General features: G+C 38.3%; 1 protein-coding gene across 1 annotated transcript in view; it reads left to right on the forward strand.

The window, feature by feature from the left end:
• ARMC3 (armadillo repeat containing 3) overlaps positions 1-26,268 on the forward strand; it is a 102,425-nt gene that overhangs the window by 57,809 nt on the left and 18,348 nt on the right. The window contains exons 12-17 of the mRNA XM_063101141.1: positions 3,321-3,570; positions 7,084-7,220; positions 8,077-8,245; positions 11,179-11,279; positions 12,035-12,136; positions 12,587-12,694. Of these exons, the coding sequence (XP_062957211.1) occupies positions 3,321-3,570; positions 7,084-7,220; positions 8,077-8,245; positions 11,179-11,279; positions 12,035-12,136; positions 12,587-12,694 (867 nt within the window). The remainder of the gene's footprint in view (positions 1-3,320; positions 3,571-7,083; positions 7,221-8,076; positions 8,246-11,178; positions 11,280-12,034; positions 12,137-12,586; positions 12,695-26,268) is intronic.

Raw genomic sequence — 26,268 nt, forward strand, 5'->3', positions numbered from 1 at the left:
GAGATGGGCCACTCATGCAGAGCCTTGGAGACCATGTCAGATATTTGGAGCTTTATCCTGAGCAATGGGAAACTGCAAGTTTTTAGTAGGGAGCAATGTGATTATATTTATGATTTTAAAAGATCACTTTCACTGTAAGATGGAGAAAGGATTGGAGGGGGAGAGAAGAGACCTATTAGGAGATTATTTATATCAATCCACAAGAGAGGATGTTGAATTGGATTCAGTGGCAGGATGGAGAGAAGGGAGAGATTGGAGGAGGAAAATAGTCAGGACTTGGTAATAGACTGAACACACATGACATGTCACACTTCACCTCTGTTTACATGTAATGGATGATATAAACAGATGTTTTTATGCATTCCCATATTTGTTTTTTAGTTCGGTTGTTTTGTCAATTTACATTTTAAATTCTTATTTGATTAAACTCCAAGTAGATGGAGACTAATGACAGTAAATATCAGAAAATATTTTCAAATTATTGTGATGACATATGGCCCTATAATTCTGGATTTTGTAACAAAGTGGTTTGACTTCTGTCCCATTCATTTTGGATAGTGTTATACTACTTAGGAAACTGAAACTAAAATGTGTTTTAAAAATATGACAGGCTTCAGCTTGTGTACATATTAGAGACAGGGAAAAATAAAACAGAACGTTTTGGGTTTGGAAGAAACAAAATTAATGCAATTCTTGTTTTAAAAAAAGTACAAATTCTGCATCCTATTTCTAGAAACGAGATTAGTTTTTTTAGGTAAGAATAATGGTTTGATTTTCCACCATAATAAGTTAATCCCAGTTATTATTTTTAGACTTACACAGAGCTGCCCATAGCAAATTATGGGCAGATCTGTGCATATACTGCAAATCGTTCTTCCCAGTGTGCACGCATGATTTGTCTTTCTCTGTTGGCATTTATGTTCCATTTAGTAAAAGCTATATTCCACTGTGTACAAGAATCTTTGGTTTTTTAAACAGTTAGGTTTTTATGTACTTCCTTTTACTGTCTCCATAAAGAGCAAATAAATAAATAAATAAATAAAAGAGCAGAAGATAGAGATATAAATGAACAAGGCAAAATACACCTTCGTACAGGAGGAGAAAGAGAGAAGCAAAATCAAAGCAGAAAGCCTGAGAGCTCAAGGCAAACTGATGTAAATTCCTGTATCTCTATAACCCAGTTTTTTTTTAGTTTTTAGTTTTCAAGAGAAATAAAATTATGAGGTGTGATCCTATGTACTCCTTTAATTTTCTAAAAATCCCTTATACAAAAGACAAAACCATTGAGAATTTATTGCATTTACATAAAATGTTTCTGGCTTCTAAACACCTCCATTAGATGCTCTCTCTTAACTCTGCAAGATGTTTTAAAGAGTGATCATTGTCAAAGGAAAAACCACTGAACATGTGACAGAGGAATCATGCGTTTTGGTCTTGGCATGTTTATAATAATTAAAAAATACAAAGTATTTGGTTTTAGGGACTGATTGCATTACGTGCCTGAAAAATAAGTCAAAAGGAAAAAAAAAAAGTTTTGAAGGTGTAAGTGTAATTAATTAGAAAATATTCATAATTTAAAATTCTTCCTGGCAGTTTTTTAAATATTTAATGTTTCAACTATAAAAATATGTAAGTAAAAAGTGAGAAGTTGTTGATAAACTAATACATGAGAACCTCCAAATTTTCCCTTATTCATAAAGCTGAATGACCACCATGTCAATTCATAATAGGACAGAGAATTAAACATAAAATTATCTTAAGAGTGTTTATTTTTTCCCCGAGGAAAGGAAATTAAATGCTGGCCCTTGGGCTACCATAGTGAGATGCAGGGCCTTGCAACACTTTCAGATAAGTAAATTTTGGTTACATGTCATTAAACCAAAGTTTAATTTTAAGGGACATCTTCCCAGAGAAAGAATGGAAGATACCACTAGAAATGTTGAATGTACAACAAAGACTGGAGAATGAGTAGAAACGGAACTAGGCACTGCATGTCACTATGGTGTGCTTGATGTACTGGTTTATATAAGCCAGGGGTGCCTCCTCGGCTCATTTCCTTCTTGTCCAGTCCCTGTTGTTCCGTCTCCTTCAGAGCTGGGTTGTGCCACAATCATAGCTTCCTTGCACCTAGGGCTACCAGTCTCCTTATTGATATTTTATTTGTTATCTGTCATAACTTGCATTCTTGAAATTGCCAGTCCTCCTTCGCAATCAGCCTATTGAAGTGACAGTATCAAATTCATTTTAATTCATCGGAATACAGGGTGATGACCTAAATCACTTATTTTTTTTTTTCAGTTTTGGTTATTAATATGACCCAAAATGAAAATCTGTATCAAATATAAACTTAAAAGAGACGTTCATATTATTGGAGTCTTAAGTATGTTTTTACTGTCCTGATGAACACTGTTACCGTGATGATTTAAATAGACTTTTAACACATAAGTTTGGATCTTTCTTTAAAACCAGGATGCTCTGTATATCTTATTGCTTAGCACATCTTTTCTTTAAAGCAATTCCGAACATTAAAGAACATAATTAAATTGCCTCCAACTCATTAAAATTCTCTAATTTTTATTTTTACTATTTTATGAGCTTTTAAAGTGATTAAAAAGGAAGGACTATAGAAAGCACTGTGTTCTTAAAAGAAGACTTAGGCTTTCTAATTGTGAAAAAATGTTAATCTATTAATGGATAACTGTAGTCTTTCTATAGTAGAATTAGGAAATTTAGCAACTGAATATGCCTATATTACTAAAATTATTTGTATCAATTTCGTGACTTTGATCTTTGATGTTTAATTTGTAAAAGCAACATCCCTATGTAAAATGATTTGCTGGTTTTAAATGTGTTAACCTCTGCCTACAATTAACCTAATTTAAGGAGGGGAAGATGGGCTAAAGACTTTTAAGTTAAACCAGGAGTCCCCAGGCTTCCTTATTTCTCCTATTTAAAGCTTTGTTTCTCTAACACTTAGGAATATTTGAATAGAATTTCCTGGTCTTATAAGTATTACCAAGGAAAAAAATTAACAGTTGCACTATAGTAGACTTTCTAAGCAGTAGTAGTCATATACTCATATTTTTCTGTAATTGAAAGCTGTAGAAGTAGGAAAAGGATTATTTAAATTCATTCAGACCAGCAATTTTCCCGGACTCCATTTAAATCATAAACGCTCAATTCTGGGTTCATCACATGGCAAATTGATTTATTTCTAAAATTGTATTTTTGAACTCATTTGTTTTATAAGCTCAGTTGCATGCTCCAAAGATAATTTCTTGAACTCGGATGAATCGCATTCATTTCTCTCGTTTTCTCAGTGCTGTAGCAGAAGCTGATGGTATTGATCCATTAATACATACTCTGTCTAGCAAACGAGATGGGGCCATTGCCAACGCTGCTACAGTCTTAACAAACATGGCTATGCAGGAGCCCCTGCGCGTGAGCATCCAGGGCCACGACATCATGCACGCCATCGTCAGCCCGCTGTGCTCTGCAAACACGGCCGTGCAGAGCAAAGCCGCCCTCGCCGTCGCTGCAACTGCGTGCGACGTGGAGGCCCGGACAGAGGTGAGAGTGTTAACATCCGTTCTCTCGTTTTTCTGGTCAGTGCCTACTGGTGGATTCATTTGAAACATTGTCATGTGTTTGAACCTACCCATCATTTAAGCCCTTCAAAACTGGTTCAACACTTTGGAAAACAAACGCATTTTTTTTGCAAAGAAGGTGAGCATGCCCTATAACCCAGCAATTCTGTTTCTAGGTATCTAAGAGGTACCTAAGAGAATCTCCTGCCTTTGTGTGCCAGGAAGCATTATTTATAATAGCTATAAGCAACTGGAAACAAACCAATTGTCCAACTGTTAGAGAATGGATATGTAAATGGTGGTGGTGCATTCATATAATGAACCTGATGTCATTGCAAATGAAGGAACTACAGCTACAGACATCAGCAGGGACAAACTTCACAAGCACTATGCTGAGCAAAAACAAGTTGTAGAAGAATACATCCTTATGATTGCATTTATATAGCATTAAAAACATGCAAAGTTCAGCAATTTGTTGTTTAGGCATACATACATGTAAGTTAAAAGTGTAAAGAAAAGCGAGAGAATGATTAATCCCGAATTCAAGAAAGTGGTTGCCTCTGGGGGTAGGTAAGTGGGTAGATATGATTGGGAGGAACACATGGGGTTCAATGTCATTGAAATGTGTCATTTCTTAAGTTGGGTGGTAGACAAGCATATGTGCCTTTTACTAGGATTCTCTAAATTATACGAGGGTACTTCATGGAAAAATAGAATTCAAAGATAATATGAATCTTTTCATGAGCTTTTTGAAGTACCCTTGTACGTATAGATTATATGTACTCTTGTGTTTCTCTTATATTTCATAATTTTAAAACATACAATTGCATCTTTTTGAAAGTCCATCATATAAAAATGTTTTGGGTACTTATGGTGATCCTATTAAATCTTCATATAAACCTGATATAGAATACAAACATCCTTTTTCTCTCAATTTTCTCATATTTATGTATTACCATTACACTCATTCAAACAGCCTGGGACTTTGTTCCTTTCTCCCCAATAAAAATAACAACTGCTAACATTTACTGAGCACTTACTATAGGCCAGGCACTGTGTTAAGCACTTTACATGCATTTAAGCCTCACTCGAGATAGGTATGTTTGTAATCCCCATTTTACAGATGAGGAAAATGAGGCTTAAAGAAATACTGTGCTCAAAGCAGAGTTGATAAGTGGCAGATCAGGGATCTGAGAACACAACTTTCTGAATCCGGAGACCAAGCTTCACACTGTGCTGTCCGCTCAGACAACCACCTACTCTTTTTTCCTCTGTCTCTTAGACATCTATTCTATCCACACTTCTTTGTTGCCATTGAGTCAGTTCCTTTGTACTCGTCCATTCAGGCGGTACTCACCAGATATGTATCTGCCAACTGCTATGTGCCGGGCACTGTGCTAGGCATGGGGAACCCAGTGATAAACAAAAGTGTCATTGTCATACCTTCATGCAGCTTGTAGAGAAGCCCATCTATTTACTGGAATATCGCAGGAGACTTTTTACTGCTTTCCTTCCCCTGCTACCTCCTACTTTCCAGACTGCCTTCCGGATTGATCTTTCAAATGTGTGACCCTCAGCACATCAACGCCACATGGGAAAAGTTAACCCACTCTGCGTCACATGCAGGGGCCCTCCGTGATCTGCACCTAGCTGCCTAAACAGCCTAAGCTCCAGCTCTTTCCAGGTGGAACTCTACACTCCAGACATACCATACCACTTGTAATTCTATCGCAATTCTCTGTTCTCATTTACACCTCCTTCATTTCTCAGCTTGGAAAGCTAGTCTCCCTTTTATACACCTGATAAATTCCTATTTCCCCTTCAAAAGCCAGCTCATCCATCCTGTCCCCCATGAGGCCTTTCTTCAGTCCTCCACCTTGGGTGTGTCCCCTCCATGCCCTATTACATCTCATTCATCACTCCCTTCTCTTCCTTTTTTTGCATGTTATGGTTCTTGTATGAAAAACTATAAGCTCTTGAGGGTTTCGGGAAGGGAAATGAGATTTTATCTTTTCCCTGTGTCCATGTCATTAATATATACCTGGCATATAATGTATGCTTAATACACAATCGCTAAATCAATGAATGGAGGATTTAATAAATGAATTAGATCTTTGCTAAAGGAACACATGGAGTTATATTACTATCTTGTGTTATACCCAGATAAAGATGTTCAGAACTTTGGTTTGCTAAGCCTAGGATGGCTCAGGTGAACTTTTCTAAGCTGCCCAAGTACATATGCTGACATGTAAGCCCTGCCAGAGTCCCTGTGTTTGAGATGAGCATGGCTGAAAGTGGAACATATTCCACAAGGACTTTGAATACTACGCATGCAGACGTAGAATATTCTTTTTACTCTTCAGGCTCAGATGATACAGTGTTGCATTTCAGAGGAGACAAAAGCTCTGTCAGATTTTTTTTTTCCCTGATTGGAATAATTTCATACATGAGTAATTTCTTTTAATAATGTAATTAATGTAGTTCCTGTAGTTCCATCCAATTCTCTTCTTGTTCCTTTCGTCTCTTCACTCTCTGGAGAAACTAAGAGAAGATGCTATATTAGGACAGCAAAGATGGGTCTATTTTTAAAGAATTGTTTCAGTGTTGCTTTGGCCACACTGCTTGGTGTGGTGGCCATGTCCGGTGATGTGGGTGGTGCTTGCCTGCACTGGTTTCTCCTGCCACAGCCCTAGGAACTGTATTAGTTTCCTATAGTTTTGGTAGCGAATTACACCCCTTAGTGTCTGAAAGCAGTACAAATACATTATCTTACAGTTTGGGAAGTCAGAAGTCTGAAAATATTTCTTATGGGCTAAAATCAAGGTGTCGACAGGGCTGCATTCCTTCAGGAGGTTTGGGGGGGAAAATCTATTTCCTCACCCTTTCCAGCTTCTCGAGACTGCCTGCATTGCTGGGTGGTGGCCCTTTCTTGTTCTTCAAAGCCTGTCACTGCCCCCTCTGCATCCATCACATCTCCTTTTTCTGCTTCTGGCCCTCCTGTCTCATGCTTGTAAGGCTCCTTGTGATTGCACTAGACCCACCTGGATAATCCAGGATAACCTCCTCATCTCAAGGTCCTTAACTTAATCCATCTACAGAGTCCCTTCCAGAGACGAGGACATCTTTGGGGGAGCATTATTCAGCCGACCACAGGACCAAATGAACATTCCATGCTCAGGAGCAGAGCGAGCATCCCACGTGTAGGCAGTGAGAAGACAGGCTCTTTCCCCAGTCCCTGTCCCATGTAAAATCAGGATGACCTCCTCCTGTTATTTCACTGGGGCCTCTCCTTTACATTCGACAGAAAACTGGGCTTCTGTCTGTAAGGGTTTGCAATAGATTTTTCCCCCTGAATTTAAGAAGTCTAAATATGGACACATACTAAAACACTTTTACATAGTCAAAACCTTGTAATAATCAGTTGATGAGCTTTTTAAAAGCATAAATGTCTATATTCTATATTCTTAATGCATAAAATATTGGCTTCTGCTTTTAGTTAAGAAATTCTGGTGGACTGGAGCCCCTTGTAGAGCTCCTGCGCTCAAAGAATGAAGAAGTCAGAAGGCACGCCAGCTGGGCCATCGTGGTCTGTGCCAATGACGAGCTGATGGCCGTTGAATTATGCAGGCTCGGGTGAGTGGATGCCGGCTTCAGTCTGGCTCAGAAGAAGAGCAGAGAGGAAGAAGCACACTCTTCAGGCCCAAGGAAGGCCAAGCAGAGTCTACACTGCCCCCATCAGTCAGCAGAGCACTCAGGAGCTCTGCGTGTCCCCAGCATGGGCCTTAGCTCTGAAGGGCTGGGTGTCCCCATTCCTCCCCACCTGGGTGCTCCCTTGTGGGCCTTTGCCGAATCTCCTTCAGTATTTCCTTTTCCACTTCCTTATCCTGATAATTGCTTCTCTTCTGCTTTTCTCTGCTATTGCCAAACTCAGTCCTCTTCATCTGTCAACTTCAAGGATACAATAAAATGGGTGAGCCATGACTGCTGTCTCTGTTTTTCTTCTCCCCCACCCCACTGACCCAAATCTTTGCACCAGAATCTGTAGTTAACCATCCTTGCCCAGTCATTTCTCCTTACAAACAGTAGATGACTTAGTTGGCTTTGGCATATCAATGAGCAGCATTTTCAGGTTCCATACACAGGTTTATTTTACTAATATCTATCCGTTTTTATTCTTTGTATGTACAGTGTTACAAGGTTAGCCAAAAAAGTTGGGGTTCAATACTAATTGTGCTTTAAATGAAATTTTTTCCCTACAAGTATCCTTTTCAACTGTTTGAATATGAGTTACTTCATCGCAAAAATGTTCTCAAAAAGTGCTGATTTGTCCTCATAATTCTGTCAGTCTTACTTTATCTAAAAGGGTGGGGGAGGCGTTCAGCTTTTCATCTCAATTTTTCACTCAGAGATCATAAGTGGGTATATAAATGGGAACATAAGGTAGAATTGCTTGTATAAAGCAAGTAATGCTTTCTGCTTTTATTGACAGGGCTTTAGATATCCTTGAAGAAGTTAATCTATCAGTAAGTCGAAAAAATAAATTCAGTGAGGCAGCTTATAACAAACTGCTCAACAATAATCTTTCCCTGAAGTATAGCCAGACTGGCTATTTGTCATCAAGTAACATAATTAGTGATGGATTCTATGATTATGGTCGGGTAAGTGGCAGCACTTATTTGTATTTTAGTATGTATGATAATTTCTTCTTTAATCATAATGTCGTTATATTGCAATTTTATAACCACCTAACACAATTTATATTTTTATAGACAGAAATTTGAAAATCAGCACCTCATCCTTAACTTTGTCTGGCTATCAGATTTTGCATATTTGTACAGTTTTAACTGGACTCTGATTACCTGTAGTTAAGTCAGTTTGCTAATGCTAGTCTCAAGTTTCAGATAATATATAAAAAGAAGGAACATTATTAATTTGGGGGTTCTGTGACATCCTGGACATAGCATTGGTGATAAGGATAGATAATTTATTTTATTAATTATATTCTAATTGAAATTAGCCAAATTTTAACGCTGGATTAAAAAATGTGACATAGAAGAATATTATTTTACTTAACTACATTTTTATTATGATTTTAAAACAAGATTTAGTGTAATTTAGTGTTAATTTTGAGAGAGGTGGGATGCTAAAAATTAAAATCTTCTGTACTATTTTTTTTTTTTTTTTTTTTTGACAGCTGGCCGGTACAGGGATTGAGCTCTGGACCGACCAGCACCATACTCTAGCCAACTGAGCTAATTGGCCAGCTCCTTTCCTCCAAAAAAATTTTTTTGAGTACTTTTTGACATGGCTGCTCAAGTTGGCATTTTCTATTTCTTCTGGAAACCAAAAGCAATAAGGAGAATGGGGAAAAGTTTAAAAACCCATAAATGCAAAACTAGAAAACAGATAAGAGTCACAGACTTCAGAAAATTTGAAGGGTTGCCAAAAGCCCCTGAGCTCAGGCAGGAGCTATGCAGGAAAAAAAAAAGGAGAAGGAAAAAAAGAATCACAGAGAGGAACAGGAGAGCTAGTGCCAGAAGAAGCACCACCAAAAATACAAGCCTCCTGAGGGCATAGGAGAACTCAGAAGTGCAGAAGCAGCTGCAGGAACTCAGGCCTGGAAGAGCAAGCTGGAAGCAGGAGCCTCTTGGACAGCTGTGCTTCAAAGGAGCAGAGGGGACAAGGCCATAAAAGATTCACAGAGCCGAGACATATTTGCAGGTGGCACGCCATCGTGGTAGTGGAATTAGAGAAATGTTGAATAATGAAAAACAGCTAGCCTACAAATTTACTCTTCCTTCTTTCTCCCCAACCCCTGCCACCTGCCACCACCACACCCTGTAACACACATGAACCACTGAGAAATTGCTCCAAGAAGGTTCGTCTCATTCGATGATGAATATAGCTGGCCCTCCGTATCCACAGGTTCCACATCCACAAATTCAATCAACTGCTGATTGAAAATATTCAAGAAAAAAAAAATTAACAATACAGTATTGAAAAATAACACAATATAGTATAAAACAGTAAATGAAAACAATACAGTATAACTACTATTTACGTAGCATTTAAATTGTATTAGATATTATTAGTAATCTAGAGATGATTTAAAGTATATGGGAGTATGTACATAGGTTATATGTAAATACTACCCTGTTTTATATCAGGAACTTAAGTATCTGAGGATTTTGATGTCTGGGGGTGGGGGTGGGGGGTGGGGGTCCTGGAACCAATCCTCTGCAATATGGAGGGATGACTACAATTTAAAAAGAACGAACACAACATCTGTACAAAGATGCTTTAAGAAAACTGAGAAAAAGAGCAGAAAAACCAACACGGAACACTTACCAGGAAAAAGTTGCCATAGATCAAATAACATTGTGACAAAATGTATTTGGTCATGAGTTTTTAAAAAATATTTTAATGAGACAATATCCTTTATAAAGGAGAATTCTCAGGTTCATTCATTCAGTAAATATTAAGTTTCTGATATATGTAGGGTTTGAAATGTCAGTAAACAAAAAAGACAACAGATCTCAGCTTCCTTGGTACCAGTGGGAGGAGACAGAAAACAAACAACAAACATGATAAATAAATAAATTATATCACGTGATAGAAATGACGAGAGCTGCGGGAGAAAAGAAAGTAGACAGAGGCAGGATGAGGGGCTCTATATTGCTGGGGAGTGCTGGGGTTGATGGCTGCAGTTCTAAAAACTGTGGTCAGGTGGGCCTCAATGAGAGGCTGATAATATCTGAGCAAAACTTGGAGGAGGTGAGGGACTTAGCCACGGGGCTATCTGAAGGAAGATCTTTCTAGGCATAAGAAACAACCAGTGTGAAAGCCGTAAGGTATAGACACGCTTGGCATGTTTAAGGAATAGCAAAGAGGCCAGGGTAGCTAGAGCTGAGTGAAGTGAGAGAGTAATAGAGAGTAAGTCAGAGAGGTAAAGAGAGGCCAGATCATATAAATCTTGTAGACCACTGGAAAGACGTGGCCTTGACTTTGAATGAAATGAGAAACCATGGCAGGGTCCTGCGCAGAAGAATGACAGGATCTGTCTAATTTTAAAAAGATCATGAAAGTATCTTGGATGAGAAATGGATCTAACTACTTATAATTTGATTGGAGAAGAATCTCAGAAGGTGATCTAGTCTAGCCCTCTTCAACTAGGCTGGTAAAATTGCCAGTATAGGACCTTGTCTAGCCTATTTTTAGATATCCTCACAACACTTTTTAGTAATCTGTATCAGTACTGAGTAACTTTTACAGGCAGTAAATTCTCCCTTAGGTGTATAGGTGGATTTGCAACCTCGAATACTTTCAGGGGCCAAGATCATAATTATGGTAAGAAACAGCTGAGTGTAAAGCAATAAAGATGTGGGAAACTGGAGGGACATAACCTGCTCAGAGAAAAAATGTGCACAAGTTTCACATTCCTACTTCTAATTTGATATATGAGTATTATTTGGGTGTGTATGGGTGTGAAAATAGACACCAACAAACAGTTGAGAACATATCCTATCTGTATTCATTTTAAAAATTATGACCCATGCAGGTATTATTTTTTGGTCCTTAAATTATCTTACAGATAAAACCCGGCACCAAATTTTTGTCTTTGAAGGAGCTCTGCTTGCAAGAACCAAGTGATCTACATACTGTACTCTTAATTAACAGTAAATTTTCTGATGTGTGAGTCTTTTGGGGAGGGGGGTATGTAGAGAAACATATTTTTTTTTTTTGTCCGTCAACATGTGAATATGTAAAGATTCCCAGTACAATGTCTTTCTTTTCCCCTGTGTCTAGCACCACCATAAAAGTAAACCCTGGTCCATACACTCATAGCCTGACAGGGAATAACCATCACCACAAATCTGCTTTTTGTCCTTTTGACTCCATGACACCAATCAATTTCCAGTGTTTCTAAAGTCAGTGTCTCTTATCTTTGGAGTAATTGAAGAAAGTATAAATAGGAACAAACCAAGATGAATTGTGTTTACAAGTCTCCAGAACTGTGTGATGGAGTATAACTACCACCCAACATTTTTCTTTGAAATAAGAAAGCAAATGGTAGAGCTAAAAATTAAAGCTTCAACATTCTTCTTTAAAACGATCATATACAAGTGTACTTCAAAAAGTTCATGGAAAGATTTGTATTACTTTTTTCATTTCCTTTTTCTACAAACTTTTTGAAGAACACTTGTATATCTATATATCTATATAGTACTTATGTGATACATTTTATACAAATATTTCCTGTTCTTGCTTATAAAAAGCTTTATAATATTCTTTATGTCTTATCTCAACCTTTCCTTTATGCTTTTAAAAAAAAAAAAGTCAGCTCCAAATATGACTTTAAGGGAAAAAGTCTGCTTTGTGGGATAAAGTCAATACTGACAAATAAATTATTTTAATTTGTACATAATTTCAAATGTATGAAATTTCAGTTCTCCACCTCCATCTATGGAAGATAAATCATCAGATGTTGGTTATGGACGAAGTATTTCTTCTTCATCTTCCTTAAGAAGAGCAAGTAAAGAAAAGGCCAAGTAAGGAAATGATGTTTTATCTATACTCAAATAATTCTCTAATTGAGGAGTGAAAACATTTTTTTAGATCTTAGATTTTGACAACTTGATTTTTATTCTTCTTATGGTAATATAATTGTGAAATTGCTTTTTAAATTGCTGTGAAAAAAAGATCTCTGGAAAATGAGCCAGGAATCCTGGTTCCATATTCTGTGTGCTGCGGACCTGCGGTGATCTGGAGCCACACGACCTCGTGTCTGTGAGCAGTTTTAGCTTCCTTAGCTGCAGGTGGAATCATGCCCCGTCCCCTGCTTCATAATGGCAAAAGGAATCAAATCGTATAATGGAAGTGAAAAGGTGTGATAAACTACAAGATGCCTTGTAAATGTAACATTTTGTTATTTTCCATATGATTGAAATTTGGTTGTGGCTTTTTTCAAATGACAAACAAAAAATTAGTTATCGTTTCAGTGCTGGACTTGTATCTCCCACGGAAGGGCTGGACTTGTATCTCCCCGTCCCTACTTCTGGACGAAATACTGTTCTTAGCAAAAGTGCCACTAAAGAAAAAGGATTGAGGTAGGACATGTCATCATATTCTTTCCCTAATTATAATCACATCAAGTTCTGATTATCTCGCAAGGGTGGTGAAAGGGAGGAGTGGCTTTTAAACAAGTTTTTCTTTCAAACTCAGTAAGTAGAACTACTCAAGACTCATGAGATGTAACTAAAAAGTAATTTTATTTTTTTTCTCTCACCACCTCTTTATAAAATTTACCCAGAGAGAATTTCTTCTCCTGACTCTGGGTGAGAACTCGGGTCACTTTGATCACTTGTATGAACTATAAAGTCCGACAGCCACTTTAATTCTAAAATGACAACAGAAATAGCACTCTCTAGTCAGTCATTTAAAAGTCCAACCCTGGGGAGTAATCAGCTGAAGTGAACTCCTGGGCCTCCCCCAGCTGCTACCTCTTGCAGGTGGGAAGCCATACCCTCTGGTGTGTTGTCCCCTCTCTCTTTCCCTGTCTGTGCTTCCCACCCTGTCCTCATCTTGCTCACCCAGTCTCTGACCATTCAGCGTGGAAGCAACCAGAAGGAGGAGAGGGGAACAGGACAAAGCTCTTACTAGGTTGAAACAATTATAATGTGCTTTTGTGCTTTCTGGGCCTGGCTTATTTTAAATGTGCTTTCTTCTACATGTTCACATATTTTTAAAATTAATTAATTTTTATTTATTTATTTTTAATTGACATGACAATGGCACAGTGGTACAGTGTGATATTTCAGTATGTGTAATTGGCAGAACTTTCAAAATCTTCCCCTCTTGCTATTTGGAAATATACAATATATTATTGTTAACCGTAGTCGCCCCACTGGGTCTTGGAACACTAGAACTAATTCCTCCTATCTAACTGTAGTCCCTTGACCACCCTCTCCCTATCCTCCTCTCCACCCGGTCCCTCCCTACCTCTGGCCACAGGTCTGCTGTCACTTTTATTGTGATTGTTCAACCACATGTTATGATTCAGATTGAAGGACTAAAGAAATGAATTCCTCAGTAGACGTTTTCATGAAGCAGCTAAGGAGGAATGCATCATGGATCATAAATCTTTTCAGTTTGTTATAGCAGAAGAATCTAGCTTTCGTCATAGACATCTATTGCTTGCTTGTGTGGTAATGCCAAAAACCTATTTATTTTTGTTTGTTTTTTTGTTTCACATACTTAAAAAAAAATTTTTTTTGATTATACATATTTATGGGATACAGAGTTGACTATCAGTATTTGTGTATAGAATGTGATAATCGAATCAATATTATTAGCATGTTCATCATTGCAAATCATAGTTACGTTTTGTGTCCCCTATCCAACCACTCCCTAACCCCCTCCCGCTCCCCCTTTCCCACCTCTAGTAATTACAGGTCTGTTCTCTCCTGAAAGTTCAATGTTTTATTGTGATCTTTCTCTTTCTCCCTCCCTCCCTCCCTCCCTTCCTCGCCCTCTCTCCTTTCTTTCTTAGCTCTCCCTTATGAGTGAGGATGTGCAGTATTTCTCTTTCTGTGCCTGCCTGCATGTTTACATATTTTAAAAATATATTTCTTCTCTTGTGAGAACTTCCCTGGGTTCAAAAAGCAAAGCAAAACAAAACAAAACATTCGGACCTCTTTCCACACTCCATGACCCTGCAATTAATGTGGACTTAAGCCTTTGAGAACCACTGCGATTTTGGAGGCTATCTAGCACACATACCAAACATCTACTTTCTAAAGCGGCTGTGCCCTAAGGTCTCCTAAGATGCAGGTAGTGGTTTGCTCTCCTCCTCAGATCTCATTATTTGATGTCTCTGACTTTATTTTCTGTTATCAGACTCTCTGTTCCTCATTCTGATCACTGTTTCTAATCTGCTCCTATTGTTCCAGTCCTGCTAGCTTTCACCCTTCCTTGTCCTTTGGTTTCTCTGAGCTTCTCCCCTACTGGACTGAAAGCTCCTCAAGGATAGGAAGATGTTCTTGTTTGAATAATTTTTTTCATCCCCAGAATTTAGCACAGTGCTTAGACATTCATGCTTATTCAAGAGAAATCTGAACTTTCTCAGTGAAAAGTTAGTTTTGACAGGTTTCACACTTTTAAACCGTGTGTCCTGAGTAAGTAGGTCACCTTCTCTTTGCCTGAGTTTCCTCATCAGTAAAATGGAAATAAAAATAGTACCTCCCTCACAGTATTGTTGTGGGGATTAAATAAGTTAGCACAGGTTTGCTTTTTTTTTTTTCTCCCTATGGCCAGTATTCAAGTTTTGCTGGTTCTTCCTTCCTAGCAGTTTTTAATAAACCCACTGCTTTGTACCTGCATGGTCACTAGCATAGTCACTCCACTCTTTGTATCTTGGGCCTCTTTAAGCCTCTTCTGGGATTTCCCCATCATTGTATACTGTCCTTCTTTTCCAAGGTCATTTTTATCAGATCTATTACCATATCAAATGCTGAAGTTACCACGGATTGAGAATTCCTAATCTGAAAATTCAATGTCTGAAATGCGCCAAAATGCAAAAATTTTGAATTTTCTACAAGTAGAAAATTCTACACCTGACCTTCCATAACAGGTCATAGTCAAACGCAGGTGCACAACGCACAGTTTATTCAGCTTCCCCAAGGGAAAAAAAGAACCTCTCAGCCCGTTTCTGCTGTGATATATCTTTTGCATGCATAGCCAGATTCCCCCAGGAAAGAATGCCCACAGAGGGTAATAAAACATCATGTGTGTGTGGCCCTGATACACCTACTGCTGGTTCCCCTCAATGCCCCACATGGGGCTAAGACCTACATGCATTACTCATTGTGTTTTTTGCTTCTTCTCTGCTCTGTGTTATAAAGATAATGTTGAAAATGTCAAAAAGGCCTGAAGATACCCCTATAGATAGGAGTGATAAGAAAAAGAGGAAGCGTTTATGTTTATCTATAGCACAGAAAGTCAAGCTGTTGGAGAAATGGACAGTGGTGTAATTTTGAAACATCTTACAGAAGAGTGTGGTATTAGAATGACTATTACAAATGATCTGAAACAACAGAAATGCAAACTGTTGAAGTTCTGTGCTGAAAGTGATGAACACCAGTTAGTGAAAACTAGAAAAACACTGCACAGAGCTAAAAATGAGGATCTCAATTTTGTATTGAAAGAATGGATCCATCAGCATCCCAGTGAACACACGCCACTTAATGATCTGCTGGTCATAAAACAAGCAATGATCTATCACGATGAACTGAAAATTGAAGAGAACTGTGAATGTGCAACAGGCTGGTTGCAGAAATTTAAGAAAAGACATGGCATTAAATTTTTAAAGATAAATTGGTGAAGAAATTCATCAATGATTTTGCCAAGGTCATCGCTGATGAAAATCTGATTCTAGAACAAGTCTACAATGCTGATGAAACATCACTGTTTTGGCATTATTGCCCAGAAAGACACTGACTGTAGCTGATGAGACTGACCCTACAGGAAGTAAGAATGCTGAGGACAGAATAACTGTTGCCAGGATGTGCTAATTCAGCAGGCATGCATAGGTGTAAACTTGCTGTGATAGGCAGAAGTTTGCGTCCTCACTGTTTTCAAGGAAAGAATTTCTTACCAGTCCATTATTATGTTAACAAACATGCATGGATCACCGGGGACATCATTTCTGATTGGTTTCACAAACATTTTGTACCAGTAGCTTGTGCTCACTGCAAGGAAACTGAACGGGATGAGAACTGCAAGATTTTTTATTCCATGACAAATGTTCTGCTTATCCTCCAGCTGAAATTCTCATCAAAAATAATGTTTATGCCATGTACTTCCCCCCAAATGTGACTTCCTTAGTCCAGCCATGTGACCAAGATATCCTTAGATCAATAAAGAGTAATATAAAAAGTTTCTTGAACAGCATGACAGTAGCAGTAAACAAAGGCATGGGTGTGGAAGGTTTTCAAAAGTAGTTTAGCTTGAAGGATGTCATATATGCTGTTGCCAACACTTGGAACACAGTGGCTAGAGACAGTTGTGCATGCCTGGCACAACCTCTGGTTGGCAACCAGGTTCAGTGATGCTGATAAGGTGATGACTTTGAAGCATTTCATATGTCAAATGAGAAAGAAAAAGATGTCTGACCTCCTAACATATGCAAAAATATACCTTCAGAGTCTGTCTGTGTTTTAGTTCATTTTTTGTTGCTCATAACAAAATACCTGAAACTGGGTGATTTATAAAGAAAACAAAATTTATTGCTTACAGTTTCTGAGGCTGGGAAGTCCAAAGTCCACCTGGTGGTGGCAACAGTGACCCAGAAGTCTCACATTGCTAGATGGTGGAAGCAGAGAGAGAGCAAAGAACGAGAGAGCAAGACAGACTCCCCTCTCTCTCCCTTTAAAGCCCTCAGAAGCACGCCCCTGACCACCATTTTTAATCCATTCACTACTGCACAGTCCTACAATCCAATCACCTCTTTAAGGCTCCACCTTTCAATTACCATAATAGTATTTCCCACCCTCTTAACAGTCACAGGGGGGGCCAACTTTCTAATGCATAAAACTTGGGGGACACAATTCAAGCTTCAGTGAGTTTTGGGGGGACATAATTCAATCCACTACAGTCTGTAAGCTGGAAGAAGTGGATATTGAAGAAGTTTTTAACATTGAAAATGAGGCTCCATTGTTCATTCATTGACTGATGGTGAGTTAGCCAAAATGGTTCTGAATCAGGTAATTGGGATAATAGTGGCAATGAAGATGACACTGATAACAATGCAGGATTGCCTGTGGACAACATAGTGAAAACGTATGGTGGGCTTATTGAGGTACTAGAACAGCGTGCATTTATAACAGAACAAGAAATCATGTCTATCTGTAAAGTCCAAGGGGGACTTCTAAGACAAAAACCATTGTTAATGAGGCAGATGACTCTGGAGGAAATGTTTTAAAAAGCCATCCAGCAGAATTCCTCTTCATCCCTAGAGGACCAACTTCAGGTCCCTCAACTGCTTCTAACATTTCGTCTCACCTCAAAAAATAAAATACAGCGAACAGTAACCTTTTCATCAAACACAGCGTCGTAGGTGTAGACTGAAAGCCTGCTGTTGCCTGTCATTGCTCTTGTTTAACAGCTGATAGAGGGATGCTACTGTGCTGCTTGCTTAGATATCCTGAACACATGATTTTTTCACTGTATGTCATTTTTTTACTGTTAAGTACTTATGCATGAATAAGTGTAAGAAAATGAGTGCTTATGGGTAACATATAAATTCAGAGTCAGGAATAATACTGATACCAAACAACCATAGATTATCCACATGGGTGGCTGAGATAGTAACACCTTTGCTTTCTGATGGTTCAATGTACACAAACTTTGTTTTATGCACAAAATTATTTAAAACATCGTTTAAAATTACCTTCACCCTACGTGTATAAGGTGTATACAAAACATAAATAAATTTTGTGTTTAGACTTGGGTCCTATCCCCAAGATATTGAATTATGTTGTGCAAATATTCCAAAATCCAAAAAAATGTGAAATCCGAAACACTTCTGGTTCCAAGCATTTTGGACAAGGGATATTCAACCTGCAAACGTAAAATGCTTAGAGCAGTGCCTAGCACATAATAAACAGTCAACAAATGTTAGCTATCATTGTTATTATTGTTGTACTAAACAGTTGCAAGGAGCCAAAACCTACTCAAACTTGCAAGGATGAAAAGGAATCCCCCAGAATCCAATGCAGGAGTGCCACCAGTCCTCAAGGTGATAGGAGCTGGGAGTAAAGGTGGTAACTGTTGGGTCTGTCTCTGTCCCTCTCTCTTTTTCTCTCTCCTCATGCGTGATATCTTGTTCACAATTGCTTTGTTATCTTCCTTGCTTTTTTTTGTTACTGTCTCACCCATAATTGGAGCTTACATCTGACTTTGGTTTGCTATGGGACCAGATCTGACCGCAATTCCAAAACCACCTTTCCGTTCAAAAGCCCAACAACAATCAAGTACAATCTCTGTGGCTCTTAGTGCATATTCATGAGAGATGATTTATTTTCACAGACCAGCCAAAATATTGGCTGGCTGTGAGGCAGGTGTCTCTCATTAATCTACTCAGCTGTGGCCCTGGGGAAGACTTGGCTTTCTGCCCCCTTGATAAGAGAAGGACAGGCCACTGGACTGAATGACCATACAGACCGACTGTACATATCATCCCTCAATCAAAGCTTTCCTTTCCCTCTTCCTCACACGGACCATTCAGCACATCAGCTTTAATCTTTGGTTCTTCTGCTATTCTTAGCTTTTTAAAAAATCTTGTTTTTCTTACAGCTCAGTCTGGTTCTTAATCCTATATCTTTTGGGCAATCCTTTGGGGTTGGAAGTTATTTTGTATACTTGTGAATATCAAAAAGCTGATCATCAGACAGCCCTGGTTTGTCTGATTGTGATATTCAACATTGATATTTTTCTACAATATTTTGAAGCACTCCCATCTTTATCTTATTTGATCCATGTCACTTTGCTCTATGGATAAATCCCTCCTTTTCTGGCCTCTTTTGCTGTCTTCTCATCCTTTGTAATACCTTCAATATTGATATTCTCCAGGATTCCTCACCTACTCCTTTTTCCCACTCTCCATAGTTTTAGCTACCTCTCAAATTTGTATGCCAGCTCGGACGCCCCCTCCTGAGTCCAGAACTGTGTATCAGTTGCCTATTGGAGTTCTCTGCCCTGCCACCCTGAAGGCCCCTCAAGTTCAATATGTTCCCAGCTCCCAAACCTCCTCACTCTCTGTTCCCGGTGCTGATTAATGTTAACTATATTCCCAGATAATTGCCCAAGCCTGGGAATCATCTTAACATCCTTCTGCCTTATTCCCAATACCGAAAGAATCTGTTAGGCCTACCCACTCTATTTCTTATATATCTCTTGAATCTATTCCCTCCCTTCATTTTCACTTTTACTTCCCCGGTTCGGGCCTTTATACCACACGTCAATCACAGGAACGTCCGTATTGTGAGATGCTGCTGCCTTCTGCGTAGCCCTCTGTACATCCATCCTCAACGCTACCCCCGGAGTCATCTTTTTGAAATGAAATAGTTTGATCCTATTACTCTGCCTAAAACGGTGATTCCCTGTCATCTTCCAGATAAAATCCAAACTCCAACCGTGGCATAGCCTGAAACAGCCTTTACTGTCTTCGGTACATGGCAACCTCCTATTCTTTCCTCATAGTTTTGTTTTTGTGAAGCCTTCCCTCGTCGCAATAGGTTAAACACTTACTTTGTGCCCACTCCTCTGTGAATTAATTTTTCTTTATTTTGTCATATCTTTTCTAGATTTATTGAGGTATAATTAACAGATAAGAATTATATATATTTACAGTGTACATGATATTTTGATATACGTGTACCTTGTGAAATGTTGACCACAATGAAGCTAATTAGCATATCCACCACCTCACAGTTACCTTTTTTGTTTGTTTGTTTTGTAGTGAGAACATTTAAGATCTACTCTCCTAGCAAATTTCAAGTGCACAACACACTATTATTAAGTATAAAATAATGTCACCATACTATACATTAGATCTCCAGAACTTATTCATCCCACATAACTGAAACTCCTTTGTTAGTCGATTCTATCTCTGCACTGGTTGTTGTTAATTTATTTACTTGTCTTTCTTACTAACCAGTGAGCTGCTGGGGAGCTGGGACCATGCCGGTTTCATCTCTATGTTCATAGAGCCTAGAATAGTATCAGCCACATCAGCGGCAGTAAAGAAATATTAATTTATTAAATATTCACAAATCTCTTTGATTATTGAATGCTGCTTGTTTAAAGGAATAGATGTTTGAGTCCCTTACAGTATGCCCAGGGAGAATAGATATTAACAAATGAGGATAATTATTCCTTTTTCGTGCCATCCCCACTCTCCCTCTTGTCTATGCATATTTTTGCAGCTTGCTCCCACTTGAAGATAAACCTTGAGGAGCTCCCAACATCCAAGAGGATTGTTGGCTTAAAGGAAACACACAAACTTTGGATTCAGGCAAGACTGGTCCTCAATTTTCTTTTTTTTTTTTTTTTTTGTCTTTTTGTGACTGGTAAGGGGATCGCAACCCTTGGCTTGGTGTCGCCCACACCGCGCTCAGCCAGTGAGCGCACCGGCCATTCCTATATAGGATCCGAACCTGCGGCGGGAGCGTCGCTGTGCTCTCAAGTGCCGCACTCTCCCGAGTGCGCCACAGGGCCGGCCCCTGGTCCTCAATTTTCTTAACCGTAAAATGGAAATGATGATCCTTACCTCATGGAGCTGCTGTAAAAGTAAATGACCTGATGTATGGAAAGTGCCCAAACCATTCCCTGGCATATTTAGGTGCTCAGTGTATGTCCATCTCTTTCTCCTTCTTTGCACTTGGTCCATTGGGGGATAGATTGGTCATAATCCTACGGTCTCATTGTCTATCTTTTGGTCAACTCTTGTTGTTTTGTGACTATTAAAACCTTGGGCTCCAAGGAATAGAGTTAAATATTTTCTCTACTCATGGGATAATGTCATTGGGAATGTTTTATGTTAACAAAAAGACTGAGAGGTACTGACAAAGAATAATGAGACATCTAGAACCACAAAGTGGTTGAATTTTTGAAAAGGAGAGAAGAGATGAGATGAGAAACAAATGAGATCAGTTTGTGGACAGGTAGTCTAACACAGCCAAGACAAAGTGAAAGTATGGATTTCTCTTGTCTTTTTCCTGATGAATATCATTACCATACATACACCATATAAAGGAAAATCCCTGACTTCTTAAGCAAGAGGCTCTCGTTGGGTGACCAGCCACCAGATTATTGTTTTTGAATGTTTGACTTGAACTCCCCTTCATGTCAAACACTCCTAGGAGAGGCGATGGATTTGCTTCCTGTTTGTCTGCTTACCTTCTTGATCCTTCCTTAGGCTTCACTGAAACCAACATGTCTAATATTCTTTCTAAAGCTTTTTCTTATAAAGAACAGTCTTCTCATAATGCTAAAAATATTTGTGAAATGTAGTATAAGTTCTGTCTATACTATACTTTTGTATTCAGACTGGTTTTCATGAGTATTAGGTTGATTGCCCATGAGTTTATTACACATATTTCAAATTTTATTGTTTTTCTGTCTATTTTATATCCTTCTTTCCATCTGCTTATCTCTGGAGTCTTTTAGATATTTACAACATATGCTTCTACATTTCTGCTACTCAGACCATCTTGATCCCTACGATAATGATTTCTTAAAACATTTTTGTTTTTTATGTAATAAAACCCCCGCTCCCCACATACCCTCTTTTTACCCATACCTTAGCTGTTTTTGTTTCTTCCCCCGAATTTTGACTAACTACACAAGTCTTTCAGAAACGGATATTGTCCCTTAGTCACAATTAAATACCTTCTCACCTTTTTTTCCTTGAATATATTCATTCATTTCAGCAAATACTCATTGAGCACCAGCTATGTGCCTGGAATTGTTTCGGTGTTGGAGATATAGCAGTGAACAGAAACCTCTGCCCTCAAAGAACTTACCTCCTAGAGGATCAACAGATAAACAAACAAACTGCACGCACAAACTACAGACACACGTGCACACACACGATCTACCCAGAACAAGTCCTGTCTCCACTTCAAACAACACCTTTTTCCCATCCTTTTGGAATAGGACATCTAACTGGAGTAGATTTCTTTGAACATCGAACTCCTTGAGTTTTCTTTATCTTTATCACTCGTGAAATTTATCAAATGCTGCCTGGTATTGTGATTATTTCCCACATACCAAAATCTTCCTGCTTACATTGAAACCTGAAGTCATGAACCTGGGCTGGGTTCATGTCTTGTCTTTCTCCCACCAGCCTTGCCCTATAATTTATATATTTAAATAGTTGATGATATCAAAAAGGAGCAAGTGATCAAACTTTGAAAGTGTCAGTATGCAATTAGGAGCCAGCCAAATATTCTGTCTACTTGCCTGCTGTCCTATTCATCCACCTGTGAATATAGAAATGTGTCCTTAGAGTTGTGGATCCCACAGTAAATCCATTTTCTGAGTTAGTTTTGCTAAAGTCTCTGTAGGATTGGTAAAAGTTCTGTTGTCTTTAAACATAAACTGATGTTCTTTCTGAGGATTAATTTTGCAGGAGTTAATTTTGTAGTTTCCAAGTGTTTCCATATTAATTTAGAAATAAAATTCATTTAAGTATTGAAGCCCTTATTAATGCAACTTGGCAGTCTTTGTGGGAAAGAAATCCAAAAGAAATGCTTCTATTTATAGCAGCAGGAAACTACAGTTCAGGAGTTCCAGTATATTATCTCTTTTTAATCACTCAGTAAGATTGCCCTCCCCTGAAGGTGTACCAGATATTATCTCCTGCATGCCAGATGATTCTTTCCTCTTACTTCAGGCAGCACACGCAGTGAGAAATACTCCTGCTTCTGTCTTGTAGGTGGCTCTGAGTAATCAGAGGAATTGAGGTTTTCATTCTTACAAAGCTACCTTGCAATTTTAGAAAGCAGATGAACACATTTATGCTTTCTGCAGTTCTATTTGACCTTCCTAGTGTTGGTTTCTGATTTACTAAAATCTTAACTATGTATGTGAAGATGTCCAATTTATTTGTTTTGCAAAAAAGGAAAGGGACTAAGATGATATATCTGGGAAATATTAATTTTTGCTCAGATTTTATCATAATATATGGTTGGTGTATTTAATAATACATAATTAGACTCTCTTTTACTTAGCTGTAGTGAATATAATAGTTAATTAGAAAATGTAAAATTTTTAGTACTTGTTATGATTAACAGAATTTTGTAATTCTCAAATAGCAGTTGACAGGATTTTTTTTCCCTCAAAATAAAAAGAAAATTTATATGGACTTCAATAGATTTTTCCCTCCTGCCCTGTGCTTCAGGTAATACTTTAAGATAAATAATTTCTGCTCTTAATTTACTGCTGGGCTGGCCAGTTAGCTCAGTTGGTTAGAGCATGGTGTTGTAACACCAGGGTCAGGGGTTCAGATCCCCATACCAGCCAACCACCAAAAAAAATCCAAAACTAAACACCTAATTTGCTACTAGTACAGAAGATGCTAGAAGATGCTCAATACTTCTCAGTGCATAACTTAGTTATTCACCTGCCTGCCCTGGCCTAGCTCCATCTTCTTAGCTGTCTTGGCCCTGTGACAAATTTGTTGTTTTAAGCTCCTTGTTCTCAATAAGGTAACAAAATAAGAGCTGCAATAAAAGCTGCTGTTTAATCTAATATTGTCGGCCCCTGTTATAATAAACAAGGTGTGTAAGAAAATCTGCCCTTAAAAAGTAGACAAATGTCACAGAAAGCATCATATATGAAGGAAGAGGAATCTGGTAGATATTTAGGTAAAGCAACAATTCTTTTTCATCATAAACTGAAGTGTTTCTTTACATAACCAGTGACAAAATTCTGCTGGAAAAATTGAAATGAAGATCTAAGATCAATCATAACGTGCTGGCTGAACTAGAAGTAGTATTGCCTGTGAGTCAGGAACTAGAAGCAGTATTGTCCCCCTTGAAACTCCACCACTCGGTCACACCCCAGGCCTGTTCTGGACACTTCTGCCATTATGCTAAAGAGCTGCGTAACTAGGCTTTGGGCAGGGGAACAGGCCTGCAGTTGCCCCTAGGGCTGCAGAGCAGCCTCCCAGCCCCCCAGTGGAGTCCATCAACTGCTTGCACTCCTGAGAACTTACGATCTCATTTCATTCATTCTTAGACCTGCTGCCCAGGATTATTTGGGCCATGGGTGCCTGCCTCTTGATCTGCCTCTGTATGACTGTAGATAAGCCAACAACCTGCCTAGTTCAAAAAGAAAAAGGCATCTTTAAGAGAATTATTTATTAGACTTGCACCTTGCTAATTATTAAGGAAAAAAAGCGAAAGCTAAAAAATGTGAAAAGGGACAGGTTGAGTCCTGGCCCAGCTGTGAAGTGAGAAAACCGTGACTCTCCCGATCCTTTACATTTCTGTGAATTCCTTGCAAAGCTGCTCTAGCAAAGGGGGAGGAAATCCTCTCCACTTCCTCCCAGAGGCTCGTATGGCTTCACTGTCTCTTCTTCCAGTGCTGGCTCTCAGCTAATGGTGATCCCTTAGGAAAATTCTGATAAAGTAAGCCTTGCTGATACAAATGACAGTAAGACATTATATACTAGCCCAGAGGTATTTTCACACACGAAAATGGTTACATCCTGTGATACTGAAGATGTTCAAGTTTGTGGCAAGCTGTTTGGGAGAGGGGTGCAGAGTAGGAAGTGGACTGTATCTCATCATATCACATCAGCAAAGGGGCCTGGGGTTAGCCACAGGAAGTGACTAAAGAGCCAACTGTTGCATCTATAGTGTTAAAACAATTTGTGCAAAAGTAAAATCATGACTCTCATGCATATATAGAATAAATACATGGCAAAGTTTGTTTCATTTTATTTTTTTTAATTAACATACCATAAAAATGACTTTGTGTACAATTCTATGAATTTTAACAGAAGTGGAGATTTTTGTAGACATCCTCACAATCAGGATACAAAACAGTTCCATCACTCCAGAAACCCTAACCCCTGGTATTCTCTGATCTCTTCTCTGTCACTGTAGTGTTTGAGAATGCTGTGTGAGTAGGATCATACAGGATGTAACCTTTGAGACTGGCTTTTGTCACTTAGCATAGGGCCTCTGAGGTTCTTCCAAATTGTCTTGTGTATCCATAGTTCATTCGTTTCTATTCCTGAGTAGTATTTCGTTGCATGGGTACAGTACATCCATTCTTCTGTTGAAGGACTTTTGGGTTGTTTGTAGTTTTTCATGTTATGTATAGAGCTGCTATAAACATTCATGAATTAAGTTTTAATATCTCTAGGGTAAATACCTGGGAGTAGGATTTCTAGGCCATATAATAACTGTATGTTTAACTTTATAAGACACTACTAAACTTTTCCAGGGTAGCGAAAGCATTTTGTATTTTCATCAGCAATGTATGATAATTCCAGGTGCTCTACATTCTTGCATACACTTAGTGTTGTCCGGTTGGTTTTTTTCCCATTCTAACACGTAAATAGTGGTATTTCATCATGATTTTAATTTTAATTTTCTAGTAGCTGATAATGTTGAACATTTTTCATGTGCTTATTTCATAAAGTGTCTGTTCAAGTCTTTGCGTGTTATTTATTTATTTTATTGAAATGTAATTGTACGTATCTGTGGGGTACAGTGTTGAATATCAATACCTGTGTGCAATATGTGATGCTCAAATTAGGATAATTAGTATATTCAGCCTCACACATTGCAATCATTTTTTGGTTTTGCCCACATTTTAAAACTGGGCTACTTGTTTTCTTACTGCTTAGTCTTGAGAGTTCTTTATAAATCTTGAATATGAGTTCTTTGTTGGATAAGTGACTTGCATATATTTTCTCCCTTGTCTTTTTATTCTCTTAGTGGTATCTTTCCTACAGCAAAAGTTTTTAATTTTGATGAAATCCTATTTATCAAATTTTTCTCCTATAGATTGTGTTTTTTGTTTCATGTCTACAAACTTTTCACCTAACCTCAGATCAAGATTTCCTCCTTTGTTTTCTTCTAAAAATTGGATAATTTTAGGTTTTATA

This window comes from Cynocephalus volans, chromosome 6, assembly GCF_027409185.1.
Source record: "Cynocephalus volans isolate mCynVol1 chromosome 6, mCynVol1.pri, whole genome shotgun sequence".
In the NCBI taxonomy this organism is placed as follows: Eukaryota; Metazoa; Chordata; class Mammalia; order Dermoptera; family Cynocephalidae; genus Cynocephalus; species Cynocephalus volans.